This window comes from Panthera onca, chromosome X, assembly GCF_046562875.1.
Source record: "Panthera onca isolate mPanOnc1 chromosome X, mPanOnc1 haplotype 2, whole genome shotgun sequence".
Classification (NCBI taxonomy): domain Eukaryota; kingdom Metazoa; phylum Chordata; class Mammalia; order Carnivora; family Felidae; genus Panthera; species Panthera onca.
This window is the reverse complement of record NC_138357.1, coordinates 93,130,182-93,151,462: the sequence shown is the minus strand read 5'-3', so window position 1 is coordinate 93,151,462 and position 21,281 is coordinate 93,130,182. Positions and strand designations below refer to the sequence as shown.

The following is a 21,281-nucleotide window of genomic DNA, read 5'->3' as shown; positions in this document are numbered from 1 at the left end:
CGTGGGTTCGCGCCGGGCTCTGTGATGACAGCTTGGAGCCCAGATCCTGCTTCAGATTTTGTGCCTCCCTCTCTCTCTGCCCCTCCCCCACTCACACTTTGTCTGTGTCTCTCTCTCTCAAAAATAAACATTAAAAGAAAAGAATATATCATAAGTTGAAAATGGCATTTAATACACCTAATCTCCCAAATCCCATAGTTTAGCCTAGCCTACTTTAAACATGCTCAGAACGCTTACGTTAGCCTCTAGTTGGGCAAACTCATCTATCACAAAGCATATTTTATAACAATGTGCTAAATATCTCATGTAATTTATTGAATACTATATCCAAAGCAAAAAAGAGAATGCTTGCATGGGTATACAATGGTTGTAAGCGTATCGGTTGTTGAGTCTCGAGACGGTATGGCCAGCCAGGAGCTGCAGCTCGCCGCCACTGCCGGCAACACTGCTGGCGCCACATATCGCTTGCCTGGGAAAAGATCAAAATTCGAAGTGTGGTTTCTGCTGAGCACACATGGTTTTTGCACCACTGCAAAGCCGAAAAATCTGAAGTTGAGCCACTGTAAGTTGGGGACCGTATGTGCACTGAAATCTGGTCATAGTAGGGCCACCAGGGCACTGAAGATGAAAACAGGGTATTTTGAAATGGGAGGCTTAGGTGTGGAAAGGTTGCTAGTATAATATAAAAAGATTTATGCTAGATTTAGTGAAATAGAATGCTAATAGATAAACACCTATTTAAGTCATAAAAAAAATTCTGCCAAAATATATTTGCATAGCCACGCTTACTGAAGCTTTATTCACAATAGCCAAGAGGTGGAAGCAACTCAAATGTCCACTGACAGATGCATGGATAAAGAAAATGCGAGAGATACACACATGCAATGGAACATTACTCAGCTTGAGAAAGAAGGCGGTCCTGTCACATGCTATGACATGGGGGAACCTTGAGAATATTATGCTAAAAGAAAAAAGCCAGTCATAAAAGAATGAAATACAGTATCATTTCACTCAAATGAATGATCTAGATTAGTGAAAATCATATAAAATAGAAAAGTAATTGCCAAGGGCAGGGAAAGGGAATTAGTATTTAGTGATGACAGAGTTTCAGTTTTGCATGACGAAAAGTTCCAGAGATCTGCTGCACAACAATATAAATATACTTAACAGTATTGGATTGTATGTTTAAAAATTGTTAAGATAGCAAGTTTAATATTACACCTTTTTTTTTTTTAAACCGCACACACATGAAATTCCTGCCCCACCAACACAGTAATCTTCTTCCTTCTCAGGAGTTCTAAGGGGGAAGTAAAAGCTACAAAATATTTTCATTCTAGAATTTAAAAATATTCTATCCCATGTGTCATATTTATAACAAAGCAAAAGCTCTGGAGAATACGGGTTCAGAAGTGTGTAAGTACCCAGATATAATTAGAATGTTAGATAAAGCCCAGTGAGTTAAATGTTATTTAGCATAAGTAAAGCTGCACGGTGACAATTATGGGGAGGATAAAAACTAATCTTTCGTTTCGGATGACAACAAAAAAAGGGAAATGCCATGAAACTGCAAGGCCAGCAGTTATAGAGATAGACAGACAGTCATTAAATATTGGATTGGGACCAAAACAAAAACTGCAGAATTCCTTCATTATTTTCTGTAGAAGATAGGAGATATGTCAATTTACTTGGGAGAGTCTGTCACAGTGATAAAAAGGGGAGGATACGATCCCAAATCTCATCTCGTCCAAAATTGTAAGAGTGTTTTAGAAAATAAATCCAAGATCTTCAGGGTATGCATGAAAATACACTAAAATAATGTACAGGTCAAATAAAAGTTGAAAAAAAAACCCCAAAACTTAAAAAAAAAAGAATAAAATAATTCGTTACTGATGTTAGGGGAATTCAATACAGGAACGCCATTTTCTGTGAATAGCTTAATTTCTAAAGTGAATCCCGAAAGAAACAGCAAATGCAATGCATATTATGCATCACTTCTTAGGAAAAACAGAAAATGTGTATTTCTGCTTAGAATTCATAAAACTTCTTTATCTGGGGAGGATAAGGGAAAACTTCCTACAACTGCCAAGGTGAAAGGTATGCATAGAAAAAATGTTCTAAAGGAATGTTGACTGACCTTAAACATGAAGTTGCTGCATGCTGGTGGGCTGGCTTTTTTTTTTTTTTCTTTGTTAACATTTCTACAAGGACTCAGAGGGGTATCATATCGAAAAAAGAAAGAAAAGGGGTGGTGGTGGGGGGGAAACAGCCTGATTACCACATGCAAATATATAAAAAGACAACCTCAACCAAGTGAACCACCACCGGATGGAGAACCCAGCTGACACATAAAGAAGAGTCTCTGTGTTTAGGGAAGCTTGGGGCTCTGCTCCTTTACTGCAAGAGAGCCTGAACTGTGAGTACTCCTTGATTTCAGTTATAGAAATGATCCATTATTTCAGTTAAAATTTGATTCTCTGAATATTAAAAGTGAAAGCGGCTTCGTGGTGACTAGGACCACTTTGCTTTCTGGAGCCTTGAGTAAGGTGCTCGAATGAGACCTCTGCCTTGGTTTGACTTAAAATGAGGCTGTCTTCTTAGTTACTTGAAGTACTTGAGGACACTGCAGGGACTGAAGCTCATCTATCGATGCGGTCACACTGCTTTACACTGTCTTTTGCATTCTGCCATAAAGACCTGCAGAGCCACTTGAGTTGACTGAAAGTTATTTTCATAAGCAACCAATTTTATTTCCAATGTGGTAGAAGTGATCTATCACTTATTAACGTTATGGTTATGCTGACTCCCTAGTTTCAATGGTTGTACTTTATTCTACTGTTAAATTTATAGCAAAATCGAATGTACTACTAATTGTATTATTTCCTAAGCAACATGCTTTTGATTTTTATTCTGTATGCAGCAATCAGTGCAATTTTTTGAAGCATGGCCTGAGGGATCCGGTCACTATCAAGTCAAACTACAAACAGTGAAAGGTTGCTACTATTGCCAAATAGGTATGTATTTTAACAGAGCGATGTGATGTTTTCACAAACGTACCCAGAATGCATTCAAAAAGCTTTTGCTCGGATTGTCTGGCTGGCTCAGTCACAAGAGCATGCAACTCTTCATCTCAGGTTTGTGAGTTCGAGATCCATGTTGGGTGTAGAGATTATTTAAATAAATGCAAACTTAAAAAGAAAAGAAAAAGCTTTTGCTTATTCGAGGCCACCACGGAATCTGTAGGGTGCTGCCCTCCAGTACAGAAGCTCCTACGTGAGCCAGATGAAGACTATCGGAAGGGGTTGGTGGTACCAGCTACAAATGCAGCACTAACACAGCATGGCAAGCTTCAGGATTTGTCAAGTAACAACACTTAAAAAACCTTTACCATCTACTATCAGGAAACCATTGTGACTTCAATATAGCACAGGAGTCTCAATACCCACTGGGAAATTAGTCCACTATGTGAACACAGTGCTCTGTTTCTTGTCCTCACTGGCCATTCTTATCAAATAAGTAGTTTTTAATACATCAACAGATGGCCTTAAGAATAGTGACGGACACATTGAAAGGAGGCAAACATCAGCCATTAAGTGTAAAACAGAATCTAATCTGTTAATTTGTTAATAGATGACTAGACACTAGCCATCTAATACATGATTCTAAATGATGGCTACTATTACTATTTAAACAAATGCATTGCTTTTGCTTTATTTTCTCTCTCGTTTTTTTAAAATGTTTATTTTTGAGAGACAGAGAGCGCGAGCGGGAGAGGGGCAGAGAGAGAGAGAGAGAGACAGACAGACAGACACAGAATCTGAAGCAGGCTCCAGGCTCCAAGCTGTCAGCACAGAGCCCAACATGGGGCTCGAACTCACAAGCCATGACATCATAACCTGAGCTGAAGTCAAATGCTCAACCGTCTGAGCCACCTAGGCGCCCCATTTATTTTCTCTTTTTTTAAAAAATGTTTATTTATTTTGAGAGACAGCAAGAGCGAGCATGCATGCATGCATGGGGAGGGGCAGAGAGAGAAAGAGAGAAAATCCCAAGCAGGCCCCCCCCACTGTCATCACAGAGCCCAGACGTGGGGCTCAATTCCATGAACTGTGAGATCATGACCTGAGTTGAAATCAAGAGCTGGACTCTCAATCAACTGAGCCATCCAGGCTCCCCTTACTTTATTTTCTTCAGGCTTGAAAATAAAGCAAAACCAGAAAGTTTTTTGTGCTAACAGCTTTCTAGAAACATCCTGATTATGGCTTTCAGGCCTAGCAGTAAGTTTGAAACTAAACATTCTGATGAATGGTTTGTGATTGTGTAAACTCTGGACTTCTTTACTTACTCTAATGGACAGGGCAAATGAAAAGATTAATACCTTTTTCCAAAGAAGTAAAGCTAGAAGGTATAGCCTCTTCTTAAAATTGCTAATGTGAGGGGCACCTGGCTGGCTCAGTCAGTAGAACATGTGACTTTTGATCTTGGGGTTGTGAGTTCAAGCCCCACCCTGGGTATAAAGATTACTTAAAAAAATAAAATCTTTAAGGGGTGTCTGGCTGCTCAGTCGGTGGAACATATGACTCTTGATCTCGGGGTTCTTTGAGCCCCACAATGGGTGTAGAGATTACTTAAAAAAAAATCTTAAAAAAATTGCCAATGTGGATAATGTTGAAGGAATCATGTCTAAATACTGCTGACAGAACTCAGAATTAAAAAAGAAAATACTGTTCATAGGTGATCAGGAGGAGTGAGGTTAGGGATCATGGATCCCAAAAGGTAGGCAGATCTGAGTCCCAGCTTGGGTACTGCCATTTAAAGAATTGTGTGGTCATGGGTAAAGTTCACAACCTCTTGATTTCTCATTGTCTCTTTTGTAATACCTACCTCACAAGTTTAATATAAGGATTATGTAAATGAATATAAACGTGCTTAACACACTGCCTGGTACACAGCAACTGCTAAATAAATATTAGTTAATGGGTCAGCCATCTAGCTCAAGGGTTCAATTCTCGATGCACATTAGAATCCCCTGAGGAGCTTTTAAAGGAAACCATTGCCTGGAGCCCATTCCAGATCAATTAAATCAGAAGATCTGGGGCTGGAGCCAGGCAGTGGTATCTTTAAAAAGCCCTCAAAGGGGTTCTAATATGCAGCTCAGGATTGAGAGCCACTGACAGTCTCTTCTATATCTCCAGGGTAAGGTGCCTACTTCCTTCAGCTCGCTCCTATGACATAATCTGGGCTTTTCTCCCCTTGTGGTCTGTGGCAGTTTCTAAGTGTGATGTTAGGATGAAATGGCTGTATTCCAGTTCAGGACTAGTAGTGACAACCTTCAGGTTACTGGTGACAATCTCCACTTAAGACATTCCATATCTGTGAATTCAACCAAAGAAGGGGGTTACTTTTTGCTGTAGGCGTATCATACTACCAACCCAGCAACCTCGGTCAAATGCAATTTTGTTTCTTAATGCAGTCAAAGCTCTTCCTGTACTTGAACAGCTGATTTTGCTGTCCACATGTAGAACTCCACCTGCTTTTCTACTAAATTCCCTCTTTCATTCAGCAATATTTATTGTGCTAAGCACTTGCTACACAGAGGCAAACAAACAAAAAACAAACAAACAAAAAAAAAAGACTTGGTTCCCAATCCTAATGGAGTTTAAGATCTGGCATGGAAGAAGGAAAAAAAAAAAAAAAAAAGAACTACTTACAGATGAGTTTTTACAGGCATTTTGGCTATCTGAGCTCTTAAAGTCAAGTCACTTGCCATCAAATTCCCTTTCATCAGTGGCCATGGGAGGTTTCTACCCAAGCTGCATGCAGCAAGCTTCCCACCTAACCATACAATGCAAATTCCTCCTTCAGGCACCCTTTTCCTCTTCCTGGTAATCTAGATTGCATTATCGGCTTCCATTCTTCCTAGATTGCCCTTTCCTTTTAGAATTTCTGATCACCAGATACATGCATGTAAGTTTCTATAAACTTTGCTGAAATTGGTTCCTGCAGTTGAGACACAGGACAGACTAGACTGGGTCCGCCTGCCTCCCTCCCTCCACTGACCTGAACTGTGGAGACAGGCTCTTACCAGAGATAGATTACATAACTTCCTCTTCACCAGCCAGTTCTTCTTCCCTGGAATCAATTTTCCCTCTTTAGCAAAATTTTAAACTGGAATTTTACCCTCGACTATATGGTTTCTTCTTGATCAAATTATAGGTGGAATATTAAGAAAGGCTAAGTTCTTCCAAATGTATTTCTCTGCGTACCCTGTCACATCCAGAAGTTATTTTCATTCAATTCCACTTTACAATATAGCATTCAGAATTTGAATGTGCATGCCTACAAAAATGTTTCCTGAGAGCAGGATCTTGGACTTGTTCACCTTTGGTTCCCATGCAGTACTTAGCCAGGTATGAAATATTTACTAAAATGAGATTAGTCCAAAGGTGTTTTTATATATATAAATTTGAGAGAGAGAGTGTGAATGGGGGAGAGTGGTGGGGGTGGGGGAGAGAGAATGCATGTGCATGAGCAGGGGAGAGGAGCACAGGGAGAGAGAATCTTAAGCAGGCTCCATGCTCAGCTCAGAGCCTGATGCAGGGCTTGATCCCATGACCCTAGGACCATGACCTGAGCTGAGATCAAGAGTTGGAGGCTCAACCAACTGAGCCACTCAGGCATCCCCCAAAGGTGGTTTTTAAAAATTTTTTTTTATTTTTTAAATGTTTATTTATTTTTGAGAGAGAGAGAGAGAGAGAGAGAGAGAGAGAAAGACACAGAATCTGAAGCAGGCACAGAGCCTGACACAGGGCTTGAACTCACAAACTCAGTTCGTGACCTGAGCCGAAGTTGGATATTCAACTGACTGAGCGAGACACTCAGGCACCCAGGTGTTTTGTTTTTTTTAAAACTAATTTTCATTGAGTACTTTTATGTGCCCGGGGTTAAGTTCTTCATACACATTGTGCATTTCTACAGATGAGAAACCTGAGGCTTAGAAAAGATGAATTGGTGTGACCAAGGTCACAGAGTTAGTCAGGTCTGATTTTGGTAACCTTGCTCGGAATGTCTTTGTGTTACACCTGTTAAGATGCTGCTGTAGAGAAATGGGGCAGTCACTCTGAGACCTCCTGGGACCCTCTCTTCATGTCTTCTAGCTCCTTATGATGGCCTCTCAGACTGAGGGCTTCATTGCACTCAGTGCCCAGGAAGGAGCCAAGAATAGGTGGCGCTGCTAACATTCTCTGCTGCGGCAAACAAGTGGAATTCACACACACTCTTATAAGGTTCGAGCGACAGTTGCAAATGACCTAAACTGGGGCATAGTAAGCTGCAGTTAGTTGTTTCAGAATCTTGGAATGCACATCGTGCTTCCCATCTGTACTATCACTCTATGCTTCCGGGTCAGGAGACTATCTGTCTCAACTAACTGGCAGCCGTTGCCACCCGGCCTGGTTTTGTTTGGCTACCTTGTTACAAGAGTCTGTCTGAGGGGGCAGGTGTTCTGCTCTCTTGGGTCTGCATAGCTCGCAGGCAAATGATTTTAATATGCCCAACTTGGTCTTAGCTTGAAAAGGAAGAAATTTAGGACTCTTTCTTCTATTCCCCCCCTGGGACGGAAGACTGCCACAGTTTATGTCATATGCTGTGTGGCAATCCTTGCCCAAATGAACGGATACCAGACACAAGGGAAGGAGTCAAGGCAGGGAGCTGGGCAGGGGTCAGCAGTGGGCCCAGCTCACTCATGGCTGTAACTACCTTTCGGGAAATGGACCCTTATCTTTGAACAATATGAGCTGTCATTTCTCCATACGTCTGTCTCTATTCCCATAACAAACTCCATATGGCAAGTTAAATAAAACAAACCTTGAACATATACCACAGCCATAGGAAAGGTTAGAGCAGGACATTCCCTAAGACTCTAGTACACTTACTGCTTGAGTTGTGGTACCATGCTGCTGCTACATACATAGTGCAGATACTCAAAGTTTCTCCCATCTGAAAATATATCGTTTATTATTTGTGCTTAAAGTAACTTATTAAAATGGCAAATAACTCAATGCTGCTTTCCCTTGTAGGAAAATTCTGAAGATACCAAAGCTACACACAAGGAACACGTCATTTAGCACCTTCACTTTTTGATCCCTACACCAGACAATGAGAAGTCACGCCGTAACAATGCCAACCACTTCGGCCTACAGCTGGCCTTGGTCCTCTCAGGGAGTGAACTTTACGGCTAATCACAGCATCCCAACGCCACACACCACGTCAGGAACATCAGATACTGGCTGTGTCATGGATGAGAAACTGCTCTCTAGCGTGTTAACAGTATCCTTCTCTGTTATTTTCATCGTGGGACTGGTTGGAAACATAATCGCCCTCTATGTATTTCTGGGTATCCACCGCAAGAGAAACTCCATTCAGATTTACCTACTGAATGTAGCCATTGCAGATCTCTTACTGATCTTCTGCCTGCCTTTCCGCATAATGTATCACATTAACCAGAACAAGTGGACACTCAATATGATCCTTTGCAGGGCTGTGGGAACACTATTTTATATGAACATGTACATTAGCATTATTTTGCTTGGATTCATCAGTTTGGATCGCTACATAAAAATCAATCGGTCTATACAACAACGGAAGGCAGTAACAACCAAACAAAGTATTTATGTTTGCTGTATAGTATGGACAGTTGCTCTTGCTGGATTTCTAGCTATGATTATATTAGCCCCTAAGAAAGAAGGCCATGATTCCAATAATTCCACAATGTGCTTCCATTTTAGAGAGAGGACGAATGCCAAGGGAGAAGCAATTTTTAACCTCATTCTTGTGGTAATGTTCTGGCTAATTTTCTTACTAATAATCCTTTCATATATTAAGATCGGCAAGAATCTACTGAGGATTTCTAAAAGGAGGTCCAAATTTCCCAACTCTGGTAAATATGCCACCACAGCTCGGAATTCCTTTATTGTACTCATCATTTTTACTATATGTTTTGTTCCGTATCATGCCTTCCGATTTGTCTATATTTTTTCACAGCTAAACAATCCACCTTGCTATTGGAAGGAAATCGTTCACAAAACCAACGAGATCATGCTGGTTTTCTCGTCTTTCAATAGTTGCTTAGACCCAGTCATGTATTTCCTGATGTCCAGTAACATCCGCAAAATAATGTGCCAGCTTCTTTCTAGACGCTTTCAAGGGGAAGCGAGCAGAAGTGAAAGCACGTCAGAATTTAAACCAGGGTACTCCCTGCATGATACATCTGCTGCAGCTAAAATTCAGTCTCCTTCTTAAATCACTTGAAGTAAACACATTAAAAAGAATGAGAAAATACAACATCTTAATACTTTGAAGAACTAAAACCTATGAAACAAAGCTCTAGCATTTGCAAAGCTCAGATGTGCTCAAAGCTTGTTGCATATTTGTGATATTTCATTTGCTTAGTTGTAAAATATTTCAAGGGCAAGAGAAGCTTATACTCATCACTAGATTTTAAATCTGTATGTAAAATCTTTTCAAAACATGTTGTTAACACTCTTAACATAGATTATAGAGTTAAGTGAAATTTATAGTTTTAACAACAGAATAATTAAAATATCATACTTTCTCAAGTCACTAAAGTAGTTACTCAAAATTAAGCACTTAATATTAGAGTGTGTTTCAAAGGTAAATGATTTGGAGACGCGTGGATGGCTTAGTCGGTTAAACGTCTGGTCACGATTTATTTTGAGAGAGAGACAGAGTGCACAACTGGGGAAGGGGGGAGGAAGAGAATTCCCCCTTCCCCACTTGTGCACTCTGTCTCTCTCTCTCTCTCAAAATAAATAAAGTTTTTTTTTTTAAAAGATAAATGATTTGAGGACCAACAACATGTCAGAAAATATGTTCTTTTTCATTTAAAAAGCCTGTATAATTTGCTAGTGTATTCATTTATGCCTGAACCTCCATAATAGATGACATAATAAAATTCTACTTAAAAATTGAAAACATTTATTATCTATCACTGCTTAGATAAAATAGAATTTAAATACTGTACAATAAAGTCAAAGAACAGATAAGCTAAGAATTTGATAGCCTAGCAATAGGACTTAAACCCCCACCTTCCTTAAAGCAGATTTATGAATGACTCTGCCATCTTGGACCACACTTTACTGGAGTAAAATTGAAGATATGCACACCTTATGATCCATCAAGTCTGCTACTAGGTATACATTGGACAGAACCACTCAAGCATGTTCACAAAAAAACATACATAATCATGCTCAGTGAACTACTAGTTGATAACATCAAAAGCTTGGAAACGACCTAAGTTGAGTATGCATCAGCAAAGGAATGGAGAAATACACTGTGGCTTATTCACAAAAGGGAGTATTACACAGTGCTTCAAAGAACTACACCTGCATGCATCAACATGGAGAATCAACAAAAAACAATGTTGAATAAAAAACACCCTCCCCAGACCCCAACTGCAAAAAGGGTATATACCATGTGAAATCATTTATGTAAAACACAAAAACACATAAAATACCATATTATTTATGGATCTATAGATACGTAACAACAAAATGTGCATAATATACACAACATAACACACCAACTTAAGGTTAATGGTTGCAGCTGTAGAGATTTGAAGCCAACATGGCAAAATGTTAATGTCTGTTAAGCCTCTGTGATAGTACTTGGGTATCTGTCATATTATTTTTGGCATATTGCTGAGTGTTTGAAATATTTTATAAGAAAACAAAATTATAGATTAGAATTAAAGGAAGCAAGTTCTGAAATTTTCGTGTATGCTCAAAACTAACTGGAGACTAAGCTCCAAGAGAAAGGGGTCTTATTTATCAAAAGGGCTCCTGGGAGATTAGTGTGTTGCAAGGCACACTGAGATGTATCTGCTGAATAAATGAATGAGTGGATGAATGAGACAAGGAGGGAGGGAAGGGGTGCTTAACAGAATTGAAAATGTGGGTGTATTTCGTTTTTTTCTTGTTTGGTGTATCTGGATATAACTGCACAGAGCATCATACAATTGGAATCAGGAGATGTCATTAAAGGAAGCATTCTTAAAAGTTTGTCCAGCATGTGTTCAGTTTTTTTGGTCACACATAGAATCAGAATGCTATTGAGTAAATATGTAAAAGCCTGTTATGACAAACTCCAAAGATCCATTCATAAGTTTGTCACAGAGTATGAGAATTTCTTATAGTTAGAATAATTCTTCAAACTTCAGGTGGGCTGCTCATTGAGAAATCAGTATTAAAGAGTATGAAGAATTTTGTTAGGGTTGAATTTAAATAAAAAAAAACACTTTTTTTGATGTTTATTCATTTTTTGAGAGAAAGAGACACAACGTGTGAGTGGGGAAGAGGCAGAGACAGAGGGAGACACAGAATCCAAAGCAGGCTCCCGGCTCTGAGCTGTCAGCAGAGCCCGACACAGGGCTCCAACTCACAAACCATGAGATCATGACCTGAGCCGAAGTTGGATGCTCAACCAACTGAGCCACCCAGGTGCCCCCAATAGAATTTTTTTTTTTAATGTTATTTGAGAGAGAGAGAGAGAGAGAGAGAGAGAGAGGGAGGGAGGGAGGGAGAGGGAGGGAGGGAGGAAGGGGGAGGGAGGGAGGGAGGGAGGGACAGAGAGAGGGGAGATACAGAAACAGAAGCAGGCTCTAGGCTCCAAGCTGTCAGCACAGAGGCCGATGCGGGGCTTGAACTCACAAACCATGAGATCATGACCTGAGCTGAAGCTGGATGCTTAACTTACTGAGCCACCCAGGTGCCCGCCCCATGGGTTGAATAAGTTTTAATGGGATTTGCCTTGTATACAATTAGTGCACAGCCATATTTCGGTAAGTACACACAACTGATTGAATAAAGAACAGGTCAAAGTGGAATTATATTTAAGAAACAAGAAACATTTGAGAAAATTGAAATTTGCAGAAAAATTAGCTCAGAAAAAACTTGTATTACTTGGCTCTGACATTATTAGCAAATACCACCAAACTGAAATTCAGCATTTCTGTTTGTATGGTTTTAAAATATGACAGTATGAATTTCCCCTCATGTTCTCAAAGTTAAAAAAATTTTCTTTTACATTACTATAATGTAATGTAATGTAAAAAATTCTTTTACGTTACATTATACATTTTATACCCCTTCGTGTCTCTATTGTAAACATAGTTTGGATGCTTAAATCACATTACTATTAGTTTTATGAACATTAAAAGAAATATAAATACACTCATAGTTCTAGAAGCTGTCTCATTATTTATATTAAATGAGATGATCCCTATACAAAGTCCTGTACAATGGCGTTCTTTAAAAAAAATGGAAAATTACAACACTGAATTAATTTGTGGTATAATATTTTCAGTAAAATAAATTTTGATAAAAGTCAATCTGTGCATAAGCTTATAACTGATTTTGTTTATTGATAGAAGTTTCACTAATAATATGCCTTATAGTAAACTGAATCCTGAGAATGTTTGTAAATTTTTAGAAAAACATGCTACTGGCTTACCAAATTTAAGGCTATTTATTATATATAATCTTTTATTTCTTACTGAGCATTAGTGTTTGCAAGCAGGAAGCACTTGTCCCTACCTTCCCCAACCCAAGGTTTAGCTCTAGAAGCATACAGAAAAAGGAAATTCCGAGGTATATACATATCCTCACCTTGCAAAAGATATTCAGAACAAGTTTCTAAATAGCATCTCACATATGCAAAACTAAACAAGGGCAAACTTAACTGCCTGGCTGCCACACTGAGGCCTAAATGCTGAGTATTGCTATTCATTTTGGAAAAGTATTCCATGCAGAGCTGGGTTTAATGATGGTTGAATTTCCAGGATCAGGTCAACAGAAAAAGGAAATTTTGTTCAAGTACAGAAGGCTTTATTTTCAACTTCTTTTAAAATGGATTCTTCAGTCCTGCTGATATAAAAGTAGAACTAAGATAATTACAACTCTGTGAAGCAAAGCCTTACTGCAAGTTACCCACAAGAGCAAAACAACATGAAATAGAGTTCTCTCCAAAGGCAACCTGGATTTTGCAGAAACATGTTAACAGGCTATTTTTTAGGTTTTTGAAATATGAATGGAAACTTATTTGGCCAGATATTAAAATGCATTCATGTCGCTCAATAAGAAGAGCACTGTGCAGCAGGTCCAAGGGTACGGTTATCAGTGGAACAGAATCCACATCTCTAAGCAGACCCTTGATGATACAGGAGTAGATTATATGACATAATTAATGGCTCTCACAAGAGAAGGGGCAGGGATAATCAGAGGGCGGCCAAAGATTCTGGTATTCAAGATGCACTAGAATCGTCCAAAGTGGGGTTAAGAGGATTTCTGAAAAGCTTCCTGAGTGACTGTGATACACTTTCCTCCCTCAGGGATAACCACTGCAAATAAAGGAAACATCACAAAGGGCACAGGGGAAGGAAGGGATGGGTTAATAAATAGTGCTGTGCTTATTTAAAATCAAAATTCAGTTTACAGCCTCGCCTCATTCCACACCAAAAACTGTAAGTGGATTAGACTGTCAGATGTAAATAATGAAATCAATAAAAGATTTAAAAATATGTAAGTGACTAACTCATCTGTGGATGGGAAAGAACCTTCTATTAACAAAATGAGAAATAACTATAGGGAAAATGCACACTTACTATTTTTGTGATCAAACCCCACAAACTAATATAAAAGCAAAAGCACAAAGTGGGAGAAATACTCACAACAGAGGATGACATCTACTTAGGAGAGCCTCTTATGTCAGGCACCAACAGACAACATAACTTGCAAAGAAACTTCTATTTTTGATCAGAAGAAAGCATTCAAAACTCAGAATGTACCCTGAACTAACAACTGAGATAGAAACGAAGGCACACTCTCACGTTGGATGATGCAATGTCTTTTTTCATGGCTACATGGCCCAGTTGAGAACACACACCACTAAATGGCTGTTGCAGTGCCTCAATGCAGTCTGGTTTGCAGATGAAGATATGAGGGGGCTGGCTGGCTGGTGGTAACAACCGATTCAGAGCTGGAAAGGAAGTGCTAGGTTTGTCCTAAACTTCTGCGATGCCTCTTATTTCCCCCCTCTCAAGTTCACATGCAAGAAAATGAGAAGCAAAGTAAGACATGTTTATGTGCCCTCTACTATACTAAGTGCTGGACACACATTATCATCTTATCTCTACCGCAGTCATGTAAGTAAAACGGTCTTTGACATATGACGGGATGTTAGTAGACTTCTACTCCACAGACATGGTCTCTGCTAAGACAATGCTTTTTGTTTTCATTTCATTCTGCCCAAGCACAATGGCTAACTACTGAGATGTCTTAAAAAAACAAACTAACCATAAACTGGCAACATGTATTTGGGGCAAATAATTCTGTTTATCACTCATCAGAACTGTCTGATGTCAAAAGCCAAAATCTTAAAGACTGGTTTTCTAGCTATGGCACATTTGCACACTCTGTGAAAGCTCTGCCTGAAACATGGACAATAATCTAGTAAAAAAGCATAAAGTTTGGGGAAAATAATCAAATTTTAGACCATCTCACCCTTACTAATTTTGCTTCTGCTTAAGAGTGCATGAAGAACTATCATAACATGAGATTTGAAAAATGTTTTTTGTTTTGTTTTTTAAGTAGGCTTCATGCCCAGCGCAGAACCCAAAACAGGGTTTGAACTCATGACCTTGAGATCAAGACCTGAGCTGAGATCAAGAGTCGGCCACTTACCCGACTGAGCCACCCAAACATCCTGGATAAAGGTTTCTAATTGTGCTTTGAATACAGGTGTGGCTGATGCATAGAATCTCTTTTTGCTTTAGTAAGTCATACAATTATTTCAGGATTAACAGTTAAGTGCTACGGTTATATTCTGGCTTGATCATTCCATGTATCATTTTTTTTTTTTTAGTTCTAAAACATTTCAAACATACAAAAAAACATAAGCAGCAAGCAGCCATCACCCAAATTTAACAGATGTTGACACTTGTCCTATTTCTTAACTGTTCTCTTGTACCCATACATAACCCCAAAAGCTAGCTTCACTAAAGCTCATCTTGAGGTATCCTCTTTCCTGAAGTTACAACGTACCATTCTGATGTGTATCTGTATACTTGTGTCACATAGGCATGTATAACAATAAGCATTAGATTTGTTATTAAACTTTATACAAATAGTATGTTATCACTACACCTCTTTGTAACTTTTCACTCAATTTATATTTATGTTGATACATGTAGGCCTCATTTATTCATTTCACTGATACACAGTATTTTACTGTGGGAACAAACAATAGTTCAGTTCAATTCTCCATTTTACCTAACAATGGGCCCTTAGGTGGTTTCCACTTTTTCGCTATGAGAAACCAGGGTTAAGTGAAGTCTTTTATATGCTCTGTGCACAAGTGTGGAATTTCTCTATGGTTCACACCTAGAAGTAGAAATGCTTGGTTGTAAGGGTATGCACATCCTCAATTTATCTCTGTTGTGACAAACTGCTCTCCAAAGGGATTTTACCAATTTGCATACCTCTCCCACCACTAGGCAAGACATGAGTTCTTGTTTCCCAATACTTAGTTTTGTCAGATTTACTAACTTTTGTCCGTCTGGTAGGTGTGAATGGTATCTCCCTGTGGTTTTAATTCGTGCTTGCCTGATTACAAATGAAATGGAACATCATCTCATGCTTCCCCCTTCCCCCCATTCAGGTTTCTTTTTGGGTAAATGGCCTGGTTCATGTCTATGCCTCTCCCCTTTTACCCCTTAAGTTAGTTGCTTATCTTTTACTCTTTTCTTTCAAATTGTTGAAATACTTCTTTACATATTCTGGATACTAATCTTTTGTTGTTTACGTGGGTTGTAAATCACTTGTATCTGCATGGGCCTTACCTTGTCCTTTGTTTATGGTTTCTTTTGCCAGACATCACAAAGTTAAGATGTTTTTCTCTTTTGCTTTGAAGAAACTTGCTAATAAAAAATCTAGATGAACCCTGGCCCTTTGATATACATCTCTCAAAAACCATGCTAAGGAATTTGCAGAGGAAATTATAATTAGCTTGGCATTACAGTCATAAACAGAGTCCAAATGAGGCACCCTGAGAACACAGAAATCTTTTCTGAGAGTTAAACTACAAAATGCAAACATCTGAGCATAGATATGCAAATGATTTGAAAGCCTAGAAAGTCTCCTAGGCCAGGGAGTGACCTTTAAATGTATTAACATAGAAGATGTTGGTTCTGACCATCCAAACAGAGTCCCAGAGAAGAGTCTTGAACAATGGAGCAGTATCATCATCCCATCAGTAAGGCCCTGGCAGGGATGATGGTGGGGCTGGATCCAATAGGTCTTCTTGGCCCAGTGACATTAAACAGTAATAAATAATAGAACCGAGAGTCACTGTAACAGCCAGGTTAGAAAGTTGGCTGTTGCAGCCAGACTGCCCTAGTTCAATTTCTGGCTCCACCACTTACTATGCAACCTTGGGCAAACTCTCTTTCTTCTACTGAGAAAACAAGGAGTACCTAACTCATAGTGTTGTTATGAGGACTGAGTGAGTTAATAAATCTACCTGGTCAGGAGGAAACATTCAATATGTCATCCAAATACTCAAATGGCCAGAAGGTGAAGGTGAACATCATAACTTGAAAGGCATACAGTGGAAGCTGATCTGGATCAAATGAGGTGGGGGGAAGAAACTCACAAAGGGTAATCATTTAACTTCAGATTTCATTAATAACAGCAATGTCCAGGACAAGAGTGGCGACAGACTGGTATTGCGCTAGTCAGAACCATACTCTGAATGTTGAACAAATAGAAGAGGACAGTGAGGGCACCTTGCAGGATCCCAGAAAACCAGGTGAACGAATGAGATTATGTTGCCTTAAAGCAGAAGACTAAAGGAAAGATGTTAGAGCAACAACATGCGTGTGTAGCTTCAGGGAGCAAGCTGAAAGAGGATTAGCGAAGGATGGGATTTGTAAGCAGCGTGTTTCTCCAGATCGTAAGACGGTTTTCTAATAATTACAGATCTCACATAGAATAGAAAGCCAGTGAGTTATTTGTTAGTAGAAGTGTTTCAATATAGTTTGGATCCCCAGCAGGCTGGGAAGGTAGCAGAGAATTTTAAGTATTTAATGAAGTTTGGATTAGATGTTCTTCAGATCCCCTTATTTAAAACAAAATTTTTAATGTTTATTATTTATTTTAAGAGAGAGAGAGAGCAGGGGAGGAACACAGAGAGAGGGAGACGCAGAATCGGAAGCAGGCTCCAGGCTCAGAGCTGTCAGCACCGAGCCCAACGTGGGGCTCGAACTCATGAACCGTGAGATCATGACCTGAGCCGAAGTCGGCGCTTAACCGACTAAGCCACCCAGGCATCCCTAGATCCCTTTAATAGAAGTTTTGGGTCTTACAGAACATTAACTGCCTGCGTGGCAAGCAGGGGCCACCTGCGATCTAGCTGTGCCATATGTGCCACTACAGTAACGTCGTTGGGGCTACTCAGATGTGTGTATGTTGAGGGGGGCGGGCAGGGGAGGGTTGGGAGGCTGCTTGATGTACGGTCAATGCTCCCCAAGCAGTTTCCCTCAATCTTCTTTTGTCGTGAATTTGACCTAGGTCTCTTGCTCAGCATGTAGTAGGCATTTCTATCGCTAGATAAACTGTTTAAACTCTAAAGTGAGTTGGTGTATTCTAGGAAGTTTGAGACCTTTTTTTTTTTTTCAATATATGAAATTTATTGTCAGATTGGTTTCCATACAACACCCAGTGCTCATCCCAAAAGATGCCCTCTTCAATGCCCATCACTCACCCTCCCCTCCCTCCCACCCCCCAACAGCCCTCAGTTTGTTCTCAGTTTTTAAGAGACCTTTATGTTACGTGCTTAGGTTTCTCTGCTTTCTTATTGACCCTTGGTTTTGTTTGGTAATCCGAGTGGCCCAACAAGTTACCACACTGCATTCTGAGGTGGGGACAAGGCATCTTTCCTATAAACCTACCTGGCTTCCTAGCATGAACTTGGGTGGGAATGATAATCACTCTAATCAGTTATATTTTCAAATTTTATCTAATGGCAAACTTCTGGACCAAAAGATTTTACTGACTTCTGTTAATACTGCTGGCAATGCTACTCTAGCCCCTTTCCTGTTATAGACATTTCCTTTCTACAGTTCCTGCCTCTTCTCATGTTCTCTAAGACTTTCTAGTACCCCAATCCCCCACCTCTGCTTTGTTCCTTTCCTGCATACGGCAGCACCTCTTTCTCTTCCTCAATTCAGTTTTTGCTCTGTTTTCCTACTTTGTCTTTAAACTGCCTTCCTCACAACTTAGTGCCATCTTCTTTTTTGTGTGTTCCCTGATCTGTCACAGAAGCAGAAATGCTTCAGGTCTGCGTGGAAATTGTTTGGTACTCAAAAGAAAAACATTGTTTCCTCTATATCAAAAACAACTTTCAGCTGGTTGCAAAGGGAACTGATGAGGTTTGCATGCATGTTCATATTCAGTTCCCCTTTGTGGCCAGCGAGTCTTGAAAAACACTGGAACACACAGGGTCAGCTCCTATGGGGCCTGATTACACGGTTCCAAATATATGGGGCAACGAGTGAGAGGAATCAGCTAAGTAACTAAATGTGGGTCTCCTGGTCTGACAGTTTCCATAAGTAGCGACTACAACCCAGCATGGTAGGTGGGTGGGTCGGTGGGGCGGCAGGGTGGGAGGAAGCTACCATAGGGGAGAGTTACACTTATCCATCTTTCCACACCCTTTTGGGCTTCGGTATTGGAAAGGGTGATGAATTTATCCAGCTTTCAGGATCACACTAGTGAGAATGGGCTTTTATTTTAGTTTTACTGAAAAGCTGGATTAATATTCTGGAATCAGGAAAGGGATAAGAAGTACACAAGAAACAGCATGGATTCATGATACTTTTGATGTACTTTTCAATATAAGAAACAATCAAAACAAAATGACAGCTCCAAGACCAAAGTGGGACACAGTGGGCACCCTCTTTGCAAAGTAAACTCAACTTTTCTTTTTGAAACATTGCCCAAGAAACCATGGACTCTGAGGTAATAATGTATTAACCCCCAGAGAAAGAGCCAACGCAAACACACTTTTGGGGAAAAAATACAAAAATCAAGACAAAACGTTACCATAGCAAGCACATTTAAAAAAATGCGGTAGCTTAAAAACAGTAGATTGAAATTCCCTGCAGCTCCTCCCATTTAGAGGTGGAGTCTTTGCCCACCTCTTGAATCTGGGCAGCTATTGTGACTTCCTTTGACCAATAAAATGTGGTGGATGTTGTAGGACATCTGAGCAAAACCTTAAGATGCCTTGCAGCGTCTAGTTTTGTCCTCTTGGAAGCCTGAGACCATCACATTATAAATAAACCCAGTGGAAAGATCACACAGAGAGAGATGCTCAGTGTGCACGGCCATCCCAGCTGAGGCTCTGGACACGTGAGTGAGGTCATCGCGGACCATCCAGTCTCAAATGACTAAGAGGCTACAGAACTACAGGAATGACCCCAAGTGAGACTGACAGAAGAACTGCCCAGCTGAGCCCAGAACAAATTGCAGAACTGAAGAGGGAACATATGGTTGTCATAAGCTGTCAAGTCTGGGGGTGGCTTGGTATGCAGCAATGAAGACATGGTGCATATAAAATAGAAATAGAAAAGTATCTGTCCTGTTTCTAACGAGGTGACAATAGATACAGTAAGTAATTTCATTAACAAAAGAGGCAATGCCTTGAGTTATTTTACTTGAAAGCTGTGTCTGTGACGAAGACGGAGATAGCTATTTTCCAAACTACTGTAGGCTGGGGAGGTTACTGAAGATTTAGTAACAAACCATGTGTCCTCAGACATACAAAGAAGCATATGTACCCCCTGATGGAGAGAACTGAAAAGCCAGCCACCTGGTTAGGGATGTCTTAGATGAAAAGATCTGCAGAGTTTGTTAAGCCCACAGGAGGAAGGACTACAGGGGAGGAGAACAGTGACTTCACCTATGCCTTCTTCATTAGGTGAAATATGCGTTAAGTTACATTTATTAATAGACATGTTTTCATTATAAGCCTTTCAGTAGTCCTTATTTTTTTTAAGTTTATTTATTTTGAGAGAGAGAGAGAGGCAGCAAGTGAGGGAGGGGCAGAGAGAAAGGGAGAGAGAGAATACCAAGCAGGCTCCGCACTGTCAGTGCAGAGCCTGATGAGGGGCCTGGACCCATGAACCGTGAGATCATGTCCTGAACCGACGTCGGATGCTTAACCAATGGAACCACCCACGCACCTAGCATTTCAATATTTTTTAACTTTTAAAACTATGTCCATGAGTTGCTAGGATTAAGAAAAAAAAAAAAGCTAAATAAAACTAAATGATTACAACTTTCACATACTAAAATGTCAGACTCTTTTTACTACCAGAATAATTGTAGTTGTGAATGTTCTACAAAGGTGACTCTTGTGATAATCACTGCTTCAAAACCAAAAGGTCCTCACAGGATGTACCCTATTAAAGGCAGATGAGTGGTAATGGGTTTTCATCTTAAGGACAGAAATCTCTGTCCATACAATTACTTATACTCTATCACATTTAAAGTGCTGTTCAGCTAGTCAAATAAAGTTTCAAGTTTATCATGTTGTTAGAACTTAAAAAAACTAAACTTTTAAATTGTTTTACATTTCTAGCTGGAAAATAGAGCAATATGGGCAGCTCATGTTTCAGCCTTTAATTACAAGAGAGGTTTAACTAGGGCTGGTAATACATTGCCCTCTGCTGGCCAAAGCACTGCCAAAGAAATGAGTTACAGACTTGTGCATGAACACTTAACCTTGTGTTTTTTGTTTGTTTTTCCAATTTTCACTACTGGTATTTCTGGAGGTATGGCACTCAAGAGAACTTATGTTTCCCGGCTTCAACACTCTATTTGTTGGTTTACTAAAACAATACATTTTAGGCTGGTTTTTGACGGAGGACAGGGAAGAAGAGAAAACATGGTAATATCAGAAGCTATGCCAACACATAGCACAGTTGGAGAATTATCTCAACACCAAGACTTGTTTAGAGTGATGCCTTGAAATGACTACTTCAAGTCTAATATATCTGCGTCCATCAAAATATTATCAAGATGCATCCATCAATGTAAGAACTGATTTGGGCAAGGATCATCAGTGAATGCTAAAATCAACTAAGTGAAAGGGAAACAATACATTCACAGAGGCTCAAAATATGACCTTCAGATTACTTACCTATTACA

General features: G+C 39.7%; 2 protein-coding genes across 14 annotated transcripts in view; one reads left to right on the top strand and one right to left on the bottom strand.

Moving 5' to 3' along the window:
* Window positions 1-21,281, bottom strand: part of CASK (calcium/calmodulin dependent serine protein kinase) — a 359,937-nt gene that overhangs the window by 143,807 nt on the left and 194,849 nt on the right. The window lies entirely within an intron of this gene.
* Window positions 2,293-11,075, top strand: GPR34 (G protein-coupled receptor 34). The gene is made up of 3 exons (XM_081794345.1): window positions 2,293-2,413; window positions 2,918-3,011; window positions 8,076-11,075. Exon 3 carries the CDS (start codon window positions 8,155-8,157, stop codon window positions 9,295-9,297), a length of 1,143 nt encoding a protein of 380 aa, XP_081650471.1. The 5' UTR covers window positions 2,293-2,413; window positions 2,918-3,011; window positions 8,076-8,154; the 3' UTR covers window positions 9,298-11,075.